The sequence below is a fragment of the Nicotiana attenuata genome, chromosome 2 (assembly GCF_001879085.1).
Source record: "Nicotiana attenuata strain UT chromosome 2, NIATTr2, whole genome shotgun sequence".
NCBI classification, from domain to species: Eukaryota; Viridiplantae; Streptophyta; class Magnoliopsida; order Solanales; family Solanaceae; genus Nicotiana; species Nicotiana attenuata.
Window position 1 is genome coordinate 34,325,785 of NC_031990.1, and position 19,511 is coordinate 34,345,295.

General features: G+C 38.5%; 2 protein-coding genes across 5 annotated transcripts; one reads left to right on the top strand and one right to left on the bottom strand.

The window, feature by feature from the left end:
• On the top strand, nucleotides 1-10,298 carry LOC109207011 (golgin subfamily A member 6-like protein 6). 4 transcript variants are annotated; one of them, XM_019369891.1, is made up of 17 exons: nucleotides 1-106; nucleotides 1,104-1,352; nucleotides 3,020-3,064; nucleotides 3,226-3,288; nucleotides 3,413-3,475; nucleotides 3,616-3,678; nucleotides 4,031-4,093; nucleotides 4,233-4,295; nucleotides 4,491-4,553; nucleotides 4,757-4,819; nucleotides 5,019-5,081; nucleotides 5,346-5,429; nucleotides 5,606-5,668; nucleotides 6,942-7,001; nucleotides 7,560-7,700; nucleotides 9,267-9,362; nucleotides 9,461-10,298. In XM_019369891.1, exons 2-17 carry the CDS (start codon nucleotides 1,146-1,148, stop codon nucleotides 9,992-9,994), a joined length of 1,734 nt encoding a protein of 577 aa, XP_019225436.1. In that variant the 5' UTR covers nucleotides 1-106; nucleotides 1,104-1,145; the 3' UTR covers nucleotides 9,995-10,298. The 4 variants fall into 4 exon arrangements, with proteins under 4 accessions (XP_019225436.1, XP_019225442.1, XP_019225454.1 ...); XM_019369897.1 differs by having other exon boundaries at nucleotides 5,346-5,408; XM_019369909.1 differs by lacking the exon at nucleotides 5,346-5,429.
• LOC109207005 (probable inactive receptor kinase At5g58300) lies at nucleotides 10,419-14,154 on the bottom strand. The gene is made up of 3 exons (XM_019369884.1): nucleotides 13,739-14,154; nucleotides 11,645-13,050; nucleotides 10,419-11,351 (listed from the first exon to the last, which is right to left on the bottom strand). Exons 2-3 carry the CDS (start codon nucleotides 12,963-12,965, stop codon nucleotides 10,726-10,728), a joined length of 1,947 nt encoding a protein of 648 aa, XP_019225429.1. The 5' UTR covers nucleotides 12,966-13,050; nucleotides 13,739-14,154; the 3' UTR covers nucleotides 10,419-10,725.

Below are 19,511 nucleotides of genomic sequence, written 5' to 3' on the forward strand. Positions count from 1 at the left end.
AGCGCACCCCCCCCGCCCCCCAAAAAAAAAAAAAATAGAAGCAAAGAAAGAAGCTTCAACTTTTTGTTCGCACGATTTCTCAAAGGCTTCTGGATCTGTTCGTTCGGTAAGTTAACATTTAAATTAATCCTATTTTATTGTAGCATTAAACATTTCTAGCTGCGTTCATCCGACGTTTTTTTAATGTATTCTATGTGTTCATACAGAATAAAATTGATGTTTTTTAAAAGTTAGAAGAGAAATTAATGTTTGTGTTGTCGTACATTGAAGTTTCATAATTTTTTGCTGGTCGATTTTGAAATTGATCTGAAATTGAGGTTCCGGAAAATGCCTTAGTTCTAATTTGTTCTTTACTAAGTGATTCTGGAATGTGCAAGTTTCTTCTTTTTGTATCGTTGTTTTTTAACATTTTAAGCCGTGAAGATGCAATGTTCTCCATATTTTTTTGGTGAATTTTATGGTTCATAGGGAGGAAATTACGTTTCTGATCTAGTTTTTGTGGTTCGTCTTCTGGTGCATTTGAAGTTTTATATCTAGAAAATGCCTTAGCTTTAAAGGTATAGTCTATTAATGTTTTCTGAAGCTCCAGGTTGATTCTGGACAGTGCTTCACAAGTGTTACAAAGGATAGATTTTATATGCATCTTTTCATTTTACCATGTCGAACTCAAGTTTATTCTTATTTTAAATGTTGCAATTAATATGTTTAGCTGTCTTCACGCAAAGTTCTTTTTAGTGTTTATCGCCAGGTAGGGGTATGGTCTGCGTACACACTACCCTCCCCAGACCCCACTTGTGGTATTATACTGGGTATGTTGTTGTTGTTGTATCGAGGAAATTACATATTATATTATGGTCGATTTGAAACATGACTTGATTTGTATTTGAGGTTTCAAAAATGCCTTAGCAGCTCTAGTTGTATACTATTGATTCTGGGCAATGCTTCACAATTTCTAACAAGGAAGAGATTTTAAATGCATGTTTATTTTGTATGTCTAATCGGAACTGTGGTACATGATTAGATCTCTTTGTGTCTAATGGGAATTGTGGTACATGATTAAATCTCTTTTGGTACATTATTAAATCTCTTTATGGTTTATGTAGGTTGTCGGTTCCGTTTGTATTTGAGTTTTGATTGTTGCACAAATGGAAGAAGACAAGAAGAAGAGGAAGAACAAGAAAAAGAAGAATAAACAGACCAAAGGGATTGAAAATAATGCCGTTGGTGCAGAAGAATCAGCTTCCTCCAATCAGAATCATGCTGCTGAAATACGTTGTGCTGACGCACATATTGATGATACTTCGGGAGCAGATGAGACGCCTAGTAGACATGTTACTAATGGTGCCAAAGTCGTAAGTTTGACTTCTGCAACAAATCATTCTGGTTTATAGGTTTATTTGTTTTCCAAATCTGAGCGGAGTCACGTTTCTAGAACCATATATATGTAGTTTCCATGCCACTTTCTGTTGTATTTTTTTTTTGGTGAATAAAAAAAGGAATTTTTTTTTGTGTTTCATGCGTTCATATTTTAACATCATTGGGTGCTCCAAAAATACAGCCAAAAAAAAGGTTGTCCTATTGATAATTGTCCTTGTGTTAAAAGCTCCAAACTTGTCTCCATGAATTAATCATCAAACGTTGCTTATTAGCTTCTTGCTTCCAGCTAAACTCAATTTAGAAATTGAACTGCTGCACAACAAAGGTTGTGTTGGTTGCGAAGAAAAAGTGGGAAATAAAACTGAGTGTGAGAGAGAGAAATTTTTGAAAACTGGAGATTGTCCAATTCGTAAAGAATATCTTTTTTGCATCATCATCACCTTATATGGTTGAGACTAAATAAGGGCAGAAAATTGTTGATCTAAAGCCCAAAATGCTGCCTTTCACTTCGTCAGAATCCAACTTAGCTTACTTCTCTAAACCCCATACTAGGTTTCCTTATATTCAAAGTTTATGCTAAAATTGCTGCATCATTATTGAGAAAGAATAATAAGAACTTATGTAGTTTTCCTTATGCTTGATCACTGAGAGAATTGGTATTAAAACTTGAAAACCCCGTTATTTTATTTTTATTTGTTGATAAGCGTAGTGACCGGGCCAGCTTGCGAAAGCCCCGTTAGAGAGCAGCATTTTCCTTCTTTCTTTCTTTCTTTCTTTAGTTTCCTTTATGGACAACAATGGAGGTGCAACATTAAATGCCTTTTGTAGAGTGCTTTCTTTTAAACTGTGTAAGTGGGTTTTAATGAAATTTTAACCATAGGTAACAGATTCTTTACATGTCAAAGTTCTATGGAAAGCTGGAAGATTTGGAAATGGAGAGGAGTCCTTGCCCAGTGAAGGTGAAGTTAGTAGGAGAAATTCATGGAAGAAAGAGTGGAAGGAAGAAGAAAATAAGGAGAGAGAAAATGAAAAGAGAGATATTGGAACGTCTTGCGGGAATCAGGAAACGGAAATAAATAAGAGAAGAAAAGAAGAAAAATAAAAGCATAAGGTTTAGAACTAATGCTGCTTGGTGGAGTTTGGTAGGAGTAGAAGTAATTAAAAAATATGTTGAATGCCTTTTTACCTTTATATTTTAAAGCCATCACGAATGGTAACTAAACAGGTTCCCTGCTAACTTTTAAGGAGGCAGATGGATTATATGTGCAGAAAAAGTAATTCATGGGGTCAGTAGCAAAAGAGGGTATGATCTAAGGGGCTATAAAACAACAACAACAAACCCAATTTAATCCCATAAGTGGGGTCTGGGGAGGGTAGTGTATACGCAGACCTTACCCCTACCCTATAAAGGTAGAGAGGCTGTTTCCGATTGACCCTCGGCTCAAGGAACAAGGAGGGGGGGGGGGGGGGGGAGCTACAAAGCACTTCACAATTTCCATTTGCTGGCTGCTATCATTGGAGTCCACTTCTGGCTTTTGCTTGCTTGCTTACTTGTTTGTTGTTCCTTTGTATTACTTCCTAAACGTATTGGGTCCTTGATACTTTCTGATATGTTCTGTTTTCTGTACTCTTGATGGTACAGTCATCTTTAGCAGAAAATGAGAAACACAGTAAGATGGATACAGAGGTGAGTTAAGGCCTCCTTTCTGGGCAGTGTTTTGTACTGCTTTTAGTTATGGGCTCATTATTTGACGATAATTGTATTCTCTATCTCTCTCTGCTCCTTCTCTCTATCTTTATATTTATTTAACTCATAACAAGTAATTGTTTTCTCTATTTTATGGACAGCCCACTTCTCAAGAGAAAATTAAACAATTACAGAAAGAAAAGGATGCACATATGCAAAAAGAGGTACAAGCTGTAAAATCATTTACTTGCGCAGTCTTTACCTGAGTTTACATTCATATAAAATCGCCATATATATTTCCTATCTACATTATAATTGAAGCATCTAATACTTACAGCTGTTTTACAGGCTATTTTTGAGGAGAAACTTAAACAATTAGCAAAGGAAAAAGATGCCAATTTACTGAAGGAGGTAACAAAAACTCTTCGTACAAATTTTGCATCATAGAACCTGTAACTTTCTAATTCATTTTTAGGCGAAAGTTTGGTGCTTAATCAGTTTTAAGATATTATTTCCTTCTTCTAACATTATGGATTTGCCTTGATCTGCAGTCTAACCTTGAAGAGAGGATTAAACAACTACAGACTGAAAATAACAATCATATACATAAAGAGGTATTTTTGAACTGTCCCTGACCCAAAATGGGCACCCATTTCCATTCCAGAGGAAAACAATTGATTTTGGACTAAAATTTAGTGTATCTTTTCGTGACTCAAATATTGGAACTGTGTAGTACTTTTTATGTGTTGTTTGAATTATGCATTTACATTTTCAAAATTGAATTATTCTAGTCCACTTAAATTGTGAATACTGGTCAATTGACCCTTGATGAGCAAAAAAGGACCAGGGGAAGAGGAAGTATCATGCAACAAATTGTACAGAGGTTGCAAATCATTGCTGTGTTGCTAATCCCTCTTCCTATTTATTCTATCTACTCTGAGTTTTGCGCTCTTCTGCGATCTGCAGGCTAGCTTTGAGGAGAAAATCATGCAATCTCAAAAAGAAATTAGCAGTCTCAAGAGGCAAGAGGTAATGGGGAAACATGCATAGATGCATATTGCACTGACAATAATTATGCTTTCTGGAATGTATTATCCACCTAAAAGGTCTTTCTTTGTTTGGTCATTGGTCCTTCTAGAGCAATCAGTGACTTTTTGGACTTTTGCAGGCCGGCCAAGAAGAAAAGATAAGACAACTGCAAATGGAGAAAGATGTCTACCTGCAGAAAGAGGTTCTGAAACTTTTAACATTTTCATCTTCTACTTCTGTGGAGGTGTTCAAAGATATATGCACTTAGGTTTAGGGTGACGCTAAAATATTATCTTTTATTATCATTGGGGCTCCTTGTTCGTCGCCCTTTTACTCAATAAAGAGTCTTTAAAGTTTCGGCCTACTTGACAAGAAGCATGCTCTCTGTAATTTTCAGGCTGAGTTCGAGATGAAGAATTCTCAATTACAAAGTGAAAAAAATTCCTGGCTTCAAAAGGAGGTGATAGCCCCATATGACAACGAACATGTCCTTGTTTATTAGAATCAAGTTGTTTTTTCCTCTCTCTAAGAATATCTATTCATTTTACCTTTACTGGATACAAGCATTGGATTATCATATCCTTTTCTCCACTTCTGCCCCCAATTTTGAGGTTTTCTTTTGAGGCATGCAGTAAGTTTCAGTCTATACCTTGTTCGTTGCAGTCAGGCTTTGAGGAAAGAATTTGTCAGTTGGTGAATGAAGTGGAGAAGTTGAATTCAAAGAGGGTAATGAATCCTGAACTTAGTATTATTAGATCTTTATGTGCTTCTGTTGTTTCACTTGATTGTGGGGGTCTTTTCATCCTATTGACTTTTGTGCAAACCTTTTTAACTTTATGTGTTGTGGAAATTTAGTTATATTTTCTCCTTGATAATTTGATTGGTTCCAAAATTTTCACGAGAATAACTTTAGCACAAATATCAGGTGAGCTTGGAGGAAAAAGTAGAAGAGATGGAGAAGGAAATAGAAAACAGAGTCCAGAAGGAGGTAATCTCTCTTCTATCTAGTAATTTTGACAGGGATTTGTTCCTAATATCCACTGTGCTGATACTTTCAGTTTTTGTTTTTCTGTTGGTTTTTTCTTCTCTTGGTTTTTGGTTCCATTTGGGGCAAAAAAATAACTGAAAGTTGCAAGTTTGGTATTTTGGATTGATTATTGCAGTAAAGGAGATAGAGGATGAAGTTAGGTATTGATTAAAATAGAATCCTTGAGATGGGATAGATTTTAGCCTAGTACCATCTTTCTTGCAGGTTCACTTGGAGGAAAAAAATAGTCAGTTGGTGGATGAAGTGGAAAATTTGAATTCGATGAGGGTAAAGAATTTAAAAGTCACTGTTAGTAAATTCCTATGCACTTCTATTGTTTCACTTGATAGTGGATGTTTTTCTTGCTTTTGACTTCTGTCTCATACCTGTTTACTTTCATGGTGTTTAGCAATATATTTTATTTTCTCCTATAATTTCCTGGGTTACAAAAACTTTTTGGGGATGACTTATAGCATGAATATCAGGTTAGCTTGGAGGGAAAAGTAAAAGAGATAGAGAAGGAAAGGGAGAACTGGTTCCAAAAGGAGGTAATCTCTTATATCTTAATGCTAGTTGTTTTGAGTGGACTTTGTTGCTAGTGTCTGCTATTCAGAGACCTATATTTATCATTTCAGTTGGGGCCAAGTAATAACTAGCATTTAACAAGTTAGGTATTTCGGGTTGCATTGAATGGAATTATGTTATGCATCTCCATTAAGTTGCTATAAAAATTCTGTGAGTAGCGATATGATATGCTTATTTGATGAGGAGAAAAATGAATATGATTCAAGACGCTTGGCAATTGAGAAGAAACATATTCATAAAAATATTTGACTTTAATTAAATGCTCATAGATATAATTATTTAGCAAAAATAAAGTGGACACTGAAGAAATTGTTAAAGAAAAATGAATAACAATTTGAGTCAGATGGTTTTGGAAATACTTGGTGACAGATAAATGTGGTTTCTATTAAGGAGAATAATAAGTTTTCTTGCTCACAAAGCTGTCTGCTATGTAGAGGGAATAAAAGACAAAAAATAACATGGAAGAAGGAATCATGTAAATCATACTTAGCAAGTGCAATGCAGGATGTTCATTCATTTGGGTCTTCCTGTATGATGCCAAAAACTTCTGTATTTCCTTCCTAACAAATTTCAAAAAGTCATTTTTGCTACTCAACATGTACTTTTCTTGTTTTCTTTCATCAAGCGACATTTTCTAAATCGTAACAAGTCATGTTCTGTACATTTGAACCGAAATGTCAGTTTGAAGTGCTACTAAGATGAAACGGTGAGATATAAAAGCTTTATGGCAGATAATGGCAGTACAATTTTCTGTGTGGAAAACCTACTGTACTAATCTTTCTGGATACTGGGTTTTCTTTAACAAGACTGTGTAATAAGGTGGTGCATGCGAGTCAACGTGCACTTAGCAAATCGAACATCAATGAGTTAAAGAACAACTACTAATGTGATTAAGTTTACTGGAACGCAGCAGCAGCTGCTCAGTTTTTTCTGGGCACGCATATAGAGCTTAGTTGGATTAGCACTTCCAGTGGAGTAGAAAATGAGAAAAGAAAATGGTTGACTGGTCTGAGCTACATGGATAAATCTGTTTGATTTTCCTTCGCTAAGCTGCTTGTGAATCAATTGTTGGATTCTCCTCTCAATGCAGTAGCCTTTTTTCAAGAATTTACTTATGAACATAAAGAAGAAAAATAACAGGGGATATAACCTAATTGTTAGTTTTATCTGTTAAGTGCTAGTTATTGTGAAATGCTTCAGTAAGTTCAAAGCATACTCTCTTGTTTTTTCTTGCAGAAATCATTTCGAGAAATAATTTCCAGCCTGAGTGGTGATAATGCACTTTTAGAGGCGCAGGTATGCAGTTCCAGCGACCAGAATATGTGATGATTTTCTTGACTGGATTTCTTTTCCCATCAAACTGTTATAAACCTGCAGATTTCGTTTTAGCATCAATCATACAATGGCTTCTTTGTAAAAAAAGACAGCCCAGTGCACAAAGCATCCCATATTCACGGAAGGTCCGGGGAACCGCCACACCGCAAGGGGTGTGTTGTAGACAGCCTACCGTAATGCAAGCATTAGTGGCTGCTTCCACAGTTTGAATAGTTTGGCATTCCAAATTCCAATGATGGGATGTAACTTTATTGATTGATATGAATTGTGATGTTACTTTTCCTGAATTATTAACCTGTGTTTTCTTAGACCATATGTATTCTCCTTATACATAAAAGTAATTGGGAGTTGTAGTTGAGGATCTAAAATTTTGATCTAAGCTTTGCTTTTCCAGACGGTGTATCCTGAATTTTGTAATGTTGTCCTTATTATGGTTGTTGATGTGTGACATGGTGGAGCGAAATTGATAATCATTGCCTATTATTTCCTAACATGGAAATTAAAATCAAAGCCTGGCAGGTGAAGGAGTTCGAAGGGTTGAGGACCACTATTGTACAAGAAAATCAGGTACTCAAAGAAAATGTACAAATTCTGCAGACACAAGTCTATAACCTTGAGAAGAGTGCTGCAATATCTTATTCACCAACTGGGAGCAAAATGGTTAGTTGTTAATAATCTCTTTCATATAAACCTAGTCCTATTATTTGTTTCCTTCCATTTGTGGTGTACTGCTGGCAGGTGCCAGACCCATAGCACCACTCCTTATTCTTCTTCTGCTCCTCCTCTCTAAAAGCACATTTCATGTTCAACATTCCCTGTGCTCTTTTTGGTGCTTCATGGATCTCCTGTTATATGTCCTCCATGTATCACTAGAATTGCACAGTGGTGCCGGCACACTATGAGGGTGTTTGGATTGGCTTATAAAAAGTAGCTTTTAAGCTAAAAGCCAAAAGCCATAAGTTGGTAATACCCAACTTTTGGCTTTTGGCTTATTTTTGTACTTTTTATGCCTAAAGTAAGTGCTTTTAAGCACTTTTTATCATTGCCAAACACTACACAAACTAAAAAAGTGCTTAAAAGCCAATAAGCCCTTAAAATAAGCCAATCCAAACACCCTCTATACTGCTGCATAAACTAAGATACTTCTAATTTTGTGGGCATGTTCGTTACTAACCTTGGATTTGGCTTTTTTTTTGTAAAGTTTTTGTAAAAACGAAGAATTTAATTCAATTTTCTCTCCTATTTACTACGGCGACGAAGAATCAAATTATCACTATATTTATTTCTTTTTCTACTTCTTCTTCCAAGTGCTGAAGTGCAGGATAACCCCAAGGGTTGTGGGTTTTTTTCTACCAATTGGGGCTCTCCCTTCACCATCCCTATAGGGATGGTCTACAGGGTTTATAACTACTCCTCTTACCACAGGACGCTTACCTGCATATATAACGTGACGTATCATGGTTGGGTCGATAGTTCACTAAGATAAAATACGTAGCTAGAGGAATTTTCCTAGATGTCACTTCTATATTTTTGATTTAAGAGAGTGCATAAATCAGGGAACTCTTCCCTTCAGATTTGCAGAAATATTTAGCCCATGCAGGGATAGAAACTTCATATCAGATTTTTAGAATCTTGATCCTACATGAGTAATATGGAAGTCAAACCTGACCGATTTTTACACACTGTCCACTTGGATGCCAATTGGTTTGTGGGGAAGACATTAGGACCAATGGGAAAAATCCCTCTTGAGGCTATTCAAGGAGTGATAGGAAGTAACACAGTGTTGATTTGGCTGGACAACCTCATACGGCATCATGACTCGTAAGGAAGATTGAGATTAACATGTTGAGTTTTTAAATATTAATTAGTAAAAGATCATGATTGAATAAACAAAATAAACATGAGATTGTAGTTTACTTGGCAAGTATTAAGTGACCTACTCGACCATTTTCTATTTGATGATAACTATTAGCATATAAATTACAAACCATTTTTAATGGCACTTAATGTATTTAAGTGATCTTCTGTTTTCACGAAACACATTCAGTGTATACATGCATTCTAATCACATAACATTTCAGTTTGAAATTTAGGGATGTAACCAAAACAAATTTAAATTATGGGTAATGGACAATATATATTAACTAATGATATATCTATGTACTTACAACACATTGTTGCACATTGACATGTTACCATAACCTATTTTGCTTTGTCTTGATGTAGAATACTCTTGAAAATGGGGATCTGAATTCTGAATTAGTAGCTACCCGAGCATTGGTGGACAAATTAGTCAGTGAAAATGCAGAGCTTGTGGAGAAGGTATTAGTAATGAAATTCCACTTATTATTCTCTTACCTGAAGAGTCTTAGATTATGATATAGTCATCTGGATTGGTAACCATTATTTTCTTATATTAGGTGAACAAGTTAAATCTGGAGCTCGAACAAAGAGGTCCAGCAATGGAGGTATCTTCATCTTTAGGATCCGATGCAGTTAGCAGGAGCTCTGGGGCAGCTCATGTTGCCAATGAATCAGCCATTGCGTTAGATATGAGGCCTGGAGCCGTTCAGGATCATGAATTGAATCATGATACAGAGCCAAAATCCAAACCCAATGAAGCAGTGCTGCAGTCAGGTGAAAGGCTGCAATCTGTGGAAGACGCAATCGACAAAGCTGAGAGGAGAAATCACGAGCATGTGGCTAAGATAGATGGCAGTGTTGTTGTAAATTCATCAGAAATCGAGTCTGATGAAATAGTACAAATCCCATTAGACGAGAATGAAGTTCAGTCAGTAGATTTAGAGGCTGCAAAAGTGAATCAGGATGATGAAGAGGTTCCGCTCACCAATGCACCGTTAATTGGTGCTCCATTCCGTTTGATATCCTTTGTTGCTAGATATGTGAGTGGTGCTGATTTGGTTGATAAGAACTCAGCAACCTCAAACCGATAACCTGTAGCTGTAAGTTTTTACACAGTGAAAAGGAGAAGATGACACCAAGATTAAACATGGTCATGTCTCTGAGCTGAATGATATTCTTATTATAGTCTTAGGCTGGATACTGCCCCTTTTTTCTACCAAATTTTTCCATAGGGCTTATAGTTATAAAAGATTGAAATCTTGATTTTGACCGTTTTAAACACATAGCTGAAAGTTTGAAGGAAATGTGGAACCAAATATATGCTAGAGAGATGAGAGTTGCAGTTGGCTAATTTAGCCAGATGGATTTTGTATCCATTTATACTTCATTTGGATGTGTTGCACTATCCCTTTAAGCTTCTACTGCATGGGTGGCTTACATCATTAGTGTTAAAATTTGGGAAAAACTGGGCGAATTCCATAAAAACAAGCATGCCTTTGTGAAATTGGATTCGTATTTCCAATGAAGTAAACAAACAGGCTATAAGTTGAATTGTGAAAAGTATTACAGAACATAGATTATGATCTTTCAAGATTGCCTTAATAGCCCATTGGCTCCTTTCCACTGTTCAAATCATCAAATCAAATGGTAAAATAAGTTTTGGTGGGTAAACTAAACCTAGACATAAAAGTGGGATTGAATTATTCGTTGATTTTACAGAATCAGTCAGATATGGAGAAATGATGTCGGAATTATACTTAAAAGAAAAAGATAAAATTTGCAATTTTGGTAATAGAATGGAGTATGACAAATGCATGAGTAATCATGGTGTTGGACTAGTTGGGCTCCTAGACTTGTTATCTTCAGATGATGGCCTGTTTCCAGAATCTGATTGCTGAATATCCTCAATCATCTGGACAACTTGGTTCATGTCAGGTCTTGTTTCTGGCACTTTTGCCACACAGGTCATTGCAATCTGCAGCATCTGCACCATCTCGTCTTCGATATTTTGAAACTTGATGAGCTCAGCATCAAACACCTCAGCTGTCCACTCCTCCCTGACAACAGACTGCACCCATCTCGGTAAATCTACCACCTCATCATGACCAGGTGGCTGCACTGGTGCTTTGCCAGTAAGGAGTTCAAGAAGCAGAACGCCAAAGCTGTAAACATCGGATTTCTGAGTACATTTCCTTGTCTCGATCACCTCGGGTGCTCTATATCCTGCACTCCTAGATGAGATTGTAGGAGAGCCCATTAGAGGAGTAAGACCAACATCTGAGATGCAGCCACTGTTATCATGGGTGAGAAGTACATTGGATGACCTGATATTGCCATGAATTAATTTCCCACCGGCAACAGAATGGATATGGGCAATGCCACTTGCAGCTCCATGCGCAATCCTTAACCTGGATTCCCAGTCCAGTGTTCTTCCCAACTCTCTGTTGCCTATAATCATAAACAAGGAACAATGAGAAGAAAACACTCTCTTGTACAAACAGTTAGATTGATAATTAGGATTAGCGTTCGACAACTTGCAAAGTTTCTGAATGAATAGGGGCTTTTCTGATTTGCAAGAACATAGTTACCTCATCTCACACTCGGAATATATGATTTCCTGAAAGTTTTAGCTCAGTTGACTTTCTGGTCCAGGGTTAGTCTTTAGAGGTATTCCTAAATACCTGAATTGGTATGACAGCTTAAAGAGTGGGAGGATAAAAGGGAAAGAGAAGGAACTTTACCATGCATTCGAGTGGATAAACTGCCCGCTGGTACATGATCATAGATAAGAAGTTTTTCATCCTTTGAAAAGTAATAAGCACGAAGAGCAACAACATTTCCATGCTGAGCAACGGTGCCAATTATCTCCATCTGTTGTTCAAACTCTCTTTTCCCAACGACAACTTCCTTCAGCCGTTTCACAACGACAGTTGTTCCCTCCTCCAAGATGGCCCTGTAGGTTGTTCCATAACTCCCTTTACCCAAAACCTCAGCTGAGGCTCTCAACAAATCTTCAAGATCAAAATTGAAGGAACAGCCCCCAAAGAAAACCAATTTGTTCTTTTCAGCAGCTTGTACTCCACTACTGAAGTCCTCTGTTTGCTTCGGACTTCCTCCCCCATTAAAGTCTTTTCTTTCCTGAACACCTCTCGTAGTATAATATCGTTTCATACAACACAAGAAAATCAACACAGCTAGACCGAGAATCCCTCCAATACCCCCTGCAACAATGCCAATGATAACCCCCGTGCTTAAGCTCTTCTTGCCTTTTAGCTTTTCAGGAATTGTTGGAGAGGATGGCAGGACACTTGGGGAACGAGATAGTGGAATTGGACTCAAAGGTGGAAGTGAAGGGAATGGAGAGGGTGAAGGTGCAAAAGAAGGGCATCGAGTCAAGGGTGGTCCACATAATAGAGAATTTCCTTGAAATGAAGAAGCAGGAAACTTTGCCAAGGATCGTGGAATTGAACCATTAAGTTGGTTGTTACTCATATTCAATTGCCTAAGCCTTGGCAGGTTTACACTAGGAATGGATCCTGTAAGCGAGTTGTTTTGTAGGTTTAAACCAGTAAGACTTGTCAAATTTTGAACTGTTGTTGGAATTTCTCCTGAGAAGGAGTTGAAAGAGAGATCAATGAAGTTGAGCTGTGGAGAGAGAGAGGAAGGGATCTCACCAGAAAGTTGGTTTTCTTGGAGAAATATGAAACGGAGGGAAGGAAGAGAGGTGATGTCTGAAGGAAGATTTCCCTTGAGCCCGTTGGAATGAAGGCTGAGGGTTGTTAGTGCATCCAGTCTTCCTATGGTATTGTCTGGAATAGGACCATAGAGTCCAATAGCAGGAAGCCGAAGTGCAACAACACGAGTTCCATCTGAGTTGCAACTGACGCCATGCCACGTGCAAATGGAAGAGTTAGTGTTCCACGTGAACTTTCTAAGATGAGGTACTGCAGAAGCAAAGTCAAGTAGCGCTTGTCTATCTGAGCTTAGGTCAGCAATAACTTTCGGGGAGAGGAGCAAAAATGGAAACAGAGAAAGAGCAAGCAGAGCTAGTAGCTTTATCATTTTAATAATTTGGAATGAATATGATCTCCAATTTGCTCCCAAGTCAACTCAAGTCTCCATATTGAGTATCATCCATTTGCATCACCTAGCAACGATAGTACCAGCGTGAAACAAAGTTAGAAGGAAATTAAAACACGCACACAATACTGTTGCAGTATGAAATGAGCAGCCAATTCTCATGGTCAATCAAACAAATCAGTAAAGGATCTATTTCTCTTGAATTGATCTTGCTTCATTCTCTGTGAGACTCAGGAAGAAAAAATAGCTTATGCCTCCTAAAGACAACTTAATCCAGACGAAAACTGAAGCTCTCTTATCCTTTGTTATTTTATAACTATCTCATGTCTCTAGAGAGCTAAAAGTTTCTAACACTAAGTTCATACCATTACATAGTCCTCTACCAGTTAAAATCTGCTTAATTCACTTGCTTTTCTGTTTCACCTGAATCTGTCGCAGTATGTCCAAGAGAGTAGCATCCTTAACGGACAGCATGAATTTTTTTTCTTTTTCTTTTCATGTCTTTTTAAAGTGCAGCTGCATATAATAAACTATTGGCCTTCTCATATCAGTTTTTTACTGCATATAATAAAAATAACTCAAGGAAACAACTTAGCACTAGTTTCAAAACCTGAATTTCCTGGAAAGCCTACAACTACAACAACTAGTATGAATCCTCACTTCTCCAATATCAGTTTTTGACAAATGTAGAAAGAGTCCAATACACCAAATGCAAAGGAATTAAGGAAAGGAGAAAGATAAAAGCAAGAGTATACCTCAATTCTTGAAAAATGGTAAGTTCCATGTGAAATCTGAAGCTGGGAATTAAGCGGGGGAGCTTAATTAATAACGGTTGATAATCTTGTGCTTTACAATTCCCCTCTACTCCAACGGCATTTTGTTGAAAGAAAAAAAGTATTATTCTCATAGGCAAGAAAGAGCCAAAATGTGTTTCTTGAAACACCTTTTCTTGCTGGTGGGAAAATTAAAACGTACAGTAGTTGTAACAAAAGAAAAGCCTTTAGAGCTTGTTCGTGAAGCAAACGGAATCTCTTTCACAGATCTCGATATTTTCCAACTACTTCTTATTTATCTTGACTAAACAATATTCAAATGTAGTAATCATTTTCAACCACTTTTCTTTCTGCCATTTAAGATCCAGTTTATGTTTATGTATGTTAAGTGGAAACATTTTCACTGGAACTTGGTTTTGCTTGCACTATATATTTAATAATACTGTAATAATTTAAAGAAACAAAAAGGAAGTGCTCTTTTTGACCTTAATTTAAAATTTGGTCGTTCAAATATATTCACCTAAAATTTCGGCCATAAAAATTCATAAGACATCACTAAGATAGAGAGGGTCGCTAAACATGGTCTAATTTTTCATTCATTCATATTACTCGTTTTTAGTGGTCCTTACGTGACTCAAACTGAGACAAAGGGAGGATTATGCAAATAATATGAAGACCCAAAATCGTATTAATTACTAATGTAGTAGTTAATCCTCCAATATTTTTGTCCTCTTTGAAGAGAGAATTAAATACATATTGCAAGTGCAGCAGGCCAAATTAAGGGCAATGGCTAATGTAGACTGTAGAGGAGTAGCTGAATCATTTATTATTTCTGAAAATTGGTGGGCCCTAGAGAAGGGCCCCACTACTCATAAGGACAAAAGCTTAAGCCGTTGACCATGCAAAGAGTAGTTCAGATTTTGCCAAATAACAACAATGTTAATGTAGTCTGCTTTTGTCCTTTTTTTCTCAACCAAAATTCCTCAGCTAAAACCGAAACAAACAAATTGAAATAGCAGGTTCCGCAGAAAATATAGGTAGAAAAACGTAGAAATGAAACCAGGTAGCTACTCTAAGAGGCTCCTATTTAAGAATTAGTTAGTGCGTCACAAGTTTTAATTTTCAGGACAAAAATATCATGAATTTTAAGACAGTTGTTCCCTCCTCCAAGATGGCCCTGTAGGTTGTTCCAGAAAATATAGATCAATGACCGATTAAGATCGAGACCAACCAGAATCGAGACCGAAGCGAGAAAGGGATCGAAGGGAGCCCGCTAGGTCGAACAACAGAAAACCGAGATATCCGTAATCGGGCAAAGATCGTGGCAGAAATCCTGGCACGTATCGAATCAGGACCGGTTATTTAGCCTATCATGGGATTTGCTTCTGTAATTAGAATTATACCATAAATAGGATTCCTCTACAATATAAGGACGATCCTAATCATTTTTTAACGATCACACATTCACGCATAATCAAGAAATATACTACATTTTTTCTCTTAAAGCTCTCTTAAGTTTTGCTGTTCAGTTAATACCTTTTTAGCATACTCTGTTGTTCGAGGGCGATCTAGCTCGAGGGCCACAGTTGTGCATCACATTGGTTTGGTTTATTTTACTGTTAATTTCTAGCATTAATTCTCATATTTATCATTTTGTTCCAAGTGAAATCATGTATCCTTAAAATCACTTATAAGTTTAATTGTTATCCAATTTTAAGGGTAAACAATTTGGCGCACACCGTGGGGCCGAGGATAATAGTGATTTCCTGGTACAATTTTCGTAACACACACGATTTTACGCTTGTTCATTGAAGTGTCTTTGATTCCAGGATCAACATGTCAAACTCCCAAGTAGCACCAGCACACATAGACAATGGTCCTGGTCTTCATGGCGAGAACGAAAACATAGCCGCCCCAGGAAATGGAGTACCTCCAGTCAACCCCGATGGTACTCCAATCGTGGACCCAGTCAACGTCAGCTCCCATATTGCCATTAATGGGAATTTGGGCGTCGATCCTGAAAATAGCGTCCGTAGAGATGCTCGAACAACTGATCAAAATGCATAGAGCGGTGAAGAAGGCGAGATTAGCCTTCGAATGATATTTGAGATGTTGCATACTCAACAAGCTGCAATAACACAACTCCAAAATTAGAATCGTGCACCAAGCAGGATCGAGCTCGAGCCATCACAAGCCAATGAATGGAAGAGCTCGAGCCATCACAACCTCATAATGACACACTGTTAATATCTGTCCTTATGAATAAAATTCAAGTTAAATGTATTTTAATTGATCCAGGTAGATCGGCCAACATTATTCTATTGAGGGTCGTAACAACTCGGGCTACAAGATCAAATTGTGTCTGCAGTCCGAGTACTTAACGGCTTCAACATAGCGAGCGAAACCACCAAAGGTGAGATTATTTTGCTAGTGAACGTGGCCGAAACCATCCAGGAAACGAAGTTCCATGTAATCGAGGGTGACATGAGGTACAACACCCTGCTCGGAAGGCCTTGGATCCAAAACATGAGGGCGGTACCCTCTACCCTTCACCAAGTTCTAAAGTTCCCGATGTCTGAGGGAGTCAAAAAGTGTACGAAGAGTAGACTGGCGCCATCAATGGAGTGATACCGGTGTCAACACTTTCGTCAGCAACAGGATCGAATTCAAAGGGAAAGCAGGAAGTCAAATAGCAACCATAGTCAGCAGCCTCGGCCCGACCGGAGGAGCAAGGAACTTTCGAGGATGATGACTATATGATACCTCAATCCTTCATAATCCCTGATGATTCTGACGCCACAAAATCAACGGTCGAAGAGCTGGAACAAATCATACTGATCGAGCATCTGCCCGATCGAAAGGTATACTTGGGCACGGGGTTAACTCCCGAGCTCAGGAAAAAACTTATTCAATTCCTTAAAGCTAATATGGATTGTTTTGCCTGGTCCCATCTTGATAAAGACAGGGATCTCACCGGAGATCACTACTCATAAACTAAGCTTAGACCCGAAGTTCCGCCCGGTGAAAAAAAAAAGGAGGCCTCAGTCCGAGGTAAAACACGCTTTCATCAAAGATGAGGTAACCAAACTTCTCAAAATAGGATCCATTCGGGAGGTAAAGTATCCCGAATGGTTAGAACAACTGATCAAAATGCATAGAGCGGTAAAGAAGGCGAGATTAGCCTTCGAATGATATTCGAGATGTTGCATACTCAACAAGTTGCAATAGCACAACTCCAAAATCAGAATCGTGCACCAAGCAGGATCGAGCTCGAGCCATCACAAGAAGTTGTTCATAGAGCCGAATCGGTGCCAAAGAGATTGAATGGAGGAGAATCGGAAATAAATCATGTTATCTTAAAAATGCTCGAGGAACTGATGAAGCGAATCGAGACAGGGGAAAAGAAGATCGAGGAAAATGATTAGAAGGTGGAAACTTATAACTCCAGGGTCGATCAAATCTCAGGGGTACCACCGATATTGAAAGGACTTGATTCCAAAAAGTTCGTCCAAATACCTTCCCCCCGAGTGTGAATCCGAAGCCAATCCCAAAGAAGTTTTGTATGCCCGAGATTCCGAAGTATAACAGGACGACAAATTCAAATGAACACGTCACCTCATATACGTGCTCCATTAAGGGAAATGGCTTGGAAGATGACGAGATTGAATCCGTGTTGCTAAAGAAATTCGGAGAGACTCTATTAAAGGGTGCTATGATATGATATCATAATTTACCACCTAAATCTATTGATTCATTTGCTATGCTTGCAGATTCTTTTGTAAAGGCACACGCTGGAGCCATTAAGGCCGCTACCAGAAAGTCGGACCTTCAAGGTAAGACAGAAAGACAACGAGATGCTCGGGGAATTCATATCTTGGTTCCAAATAGAGTGAATGGATTTGCCACCAGCCACCAACAATCGGGCTGTCCAAGCTTTTACTCAAGATCTCAACGCTGGAAGTTCCGTAGCTTCGCAGCAGTTGAAGCAGAATTTGATCGAATATCCAGTTTCCACTGGGCCAATGTACATAATCGGTATCAGTCGAATATCAGGGTCGAGGATGATCAACTGCGGGCTCCTATCAGTTCGATTTATCCTAACAAGCCAACGGACAGAGTTAAAAGGGACGTCAATCGGTAACCACGATCGAACAAAGACTAATATCAGCCATAGGTGGAGATCGGAGAATTAACGGGCCTGGACGCAACCCCGTTTGAAATGATAGAAGGAATGATCAGGGACAGAGCTCCCGAGGGCTCATGAGCAAGAGTGTTTTCAATAGGGATGTCGGGTCCAAAGAAACACCTCGATTGTCAGAATATAACTTCAACGTAGATGTTTCCGCCATAGTATCATCCATTGGATGTATCAAAGGTACCAGGTGGCCTCGACCTCTGCAGACCGATCCGACCCAGAGAAATCCAAACCAAATATGCAAGTATCATGGTACCCATGGCCATAAAACAGAAGATTGCAGATAGCTAAGGGAGGAAGTAGCCCGGTTGTTCAATGAGGGGCACCTTCAGGAATTCTTAAGTGATCGGGCCAAGAACCACTTTGAAAACAGGGATTTGAACAAATAGAACGAGCAGGAAGAGACACAACACGTGGTTCACATGATCGTCGGAGGGGTCGACATTCCTCAAGGACCGGTATTTAAATGCACCAAGGTGACAATCATAAGGAAAAAGCAAACACGGGACTACTTACCGGAAGAGACTCTATCTTTCAACGATGAGGATGCAGAACGGATCGAGCAACCTCATAATGACGCATTGGTAACATCTGTCCTTATGAATAAAATTCAAGTTAAATGTGTTTTGATTGATCCAGGTAGATCGGCCAACATTATTCGATTGAGGGTCGTAGAACAACTCGGGCTACAAGATCAAATTGTGCCCGCATCTCGAGTACTTAACGGCTTCAACATAGCGAGCGAAACCACCAAAGGTGAGATTATTTTGCCAGTGAACGTGGCCGGAACCATCCAGGAAATGAAGTTCCCTGTAATCGAGGGTGACATGAGGTACAACGCCCTGCTCGGAAGGCCTTGGATCCATAACATGAGGGTGGTACCCTCTACCCTTCACCAAGTTCTAAAGTTCCCGACGTCTGAGGGAGTCAAAACAGTGTACGAAGAGCAGCCCGCTGCCAAGGAGATGTTCGCAATAAATGAAGTGATACCGGTGTCAACACTTTCATCAGCAAAGGGATCGAATTCAAAGGGAAAGCAGGAAGTCAAATAGCAACCACAGTCACCAGCCTCGGCCCGACCGGAGGAGCAGGGAACTTTCGAGGATGATAACTATATGATACCTCGATCCTTCATAATTCCTGATAATTCTGACGCCACAAAATCAACAGTCGAAGAGTTGGAACAAATCATACTGATCGAGCATCTGCCCGATCGAAAGGTATATTTGGGCACGAGGTTAACTCCCGAGCTTAGGAGAAAAACTTATTCAATTCCTTAAAGCTAATATGGATTGTTTTGCCTGGTCTCATCTCGATAAAGATCACTACTCATAAACTAAGCTTAGACCCGAAGTGCTGCCCAGTGAAACAAAAAAGTAGGTCTCAGTCCGAGGTAAAACACGCTTTCATCAAAGATGAGGTAACCAAACTTCTCAAAATTGGATCCATTCGGGAGGTAAAGTATCCAGAATGGTTAGAAAATGTAGTAGTAGTCCCTAAGAAGGGAAACAAACTTAGAATGTGTGTAGATTATAAAGACCTGAATAAAGCATGCCCCAA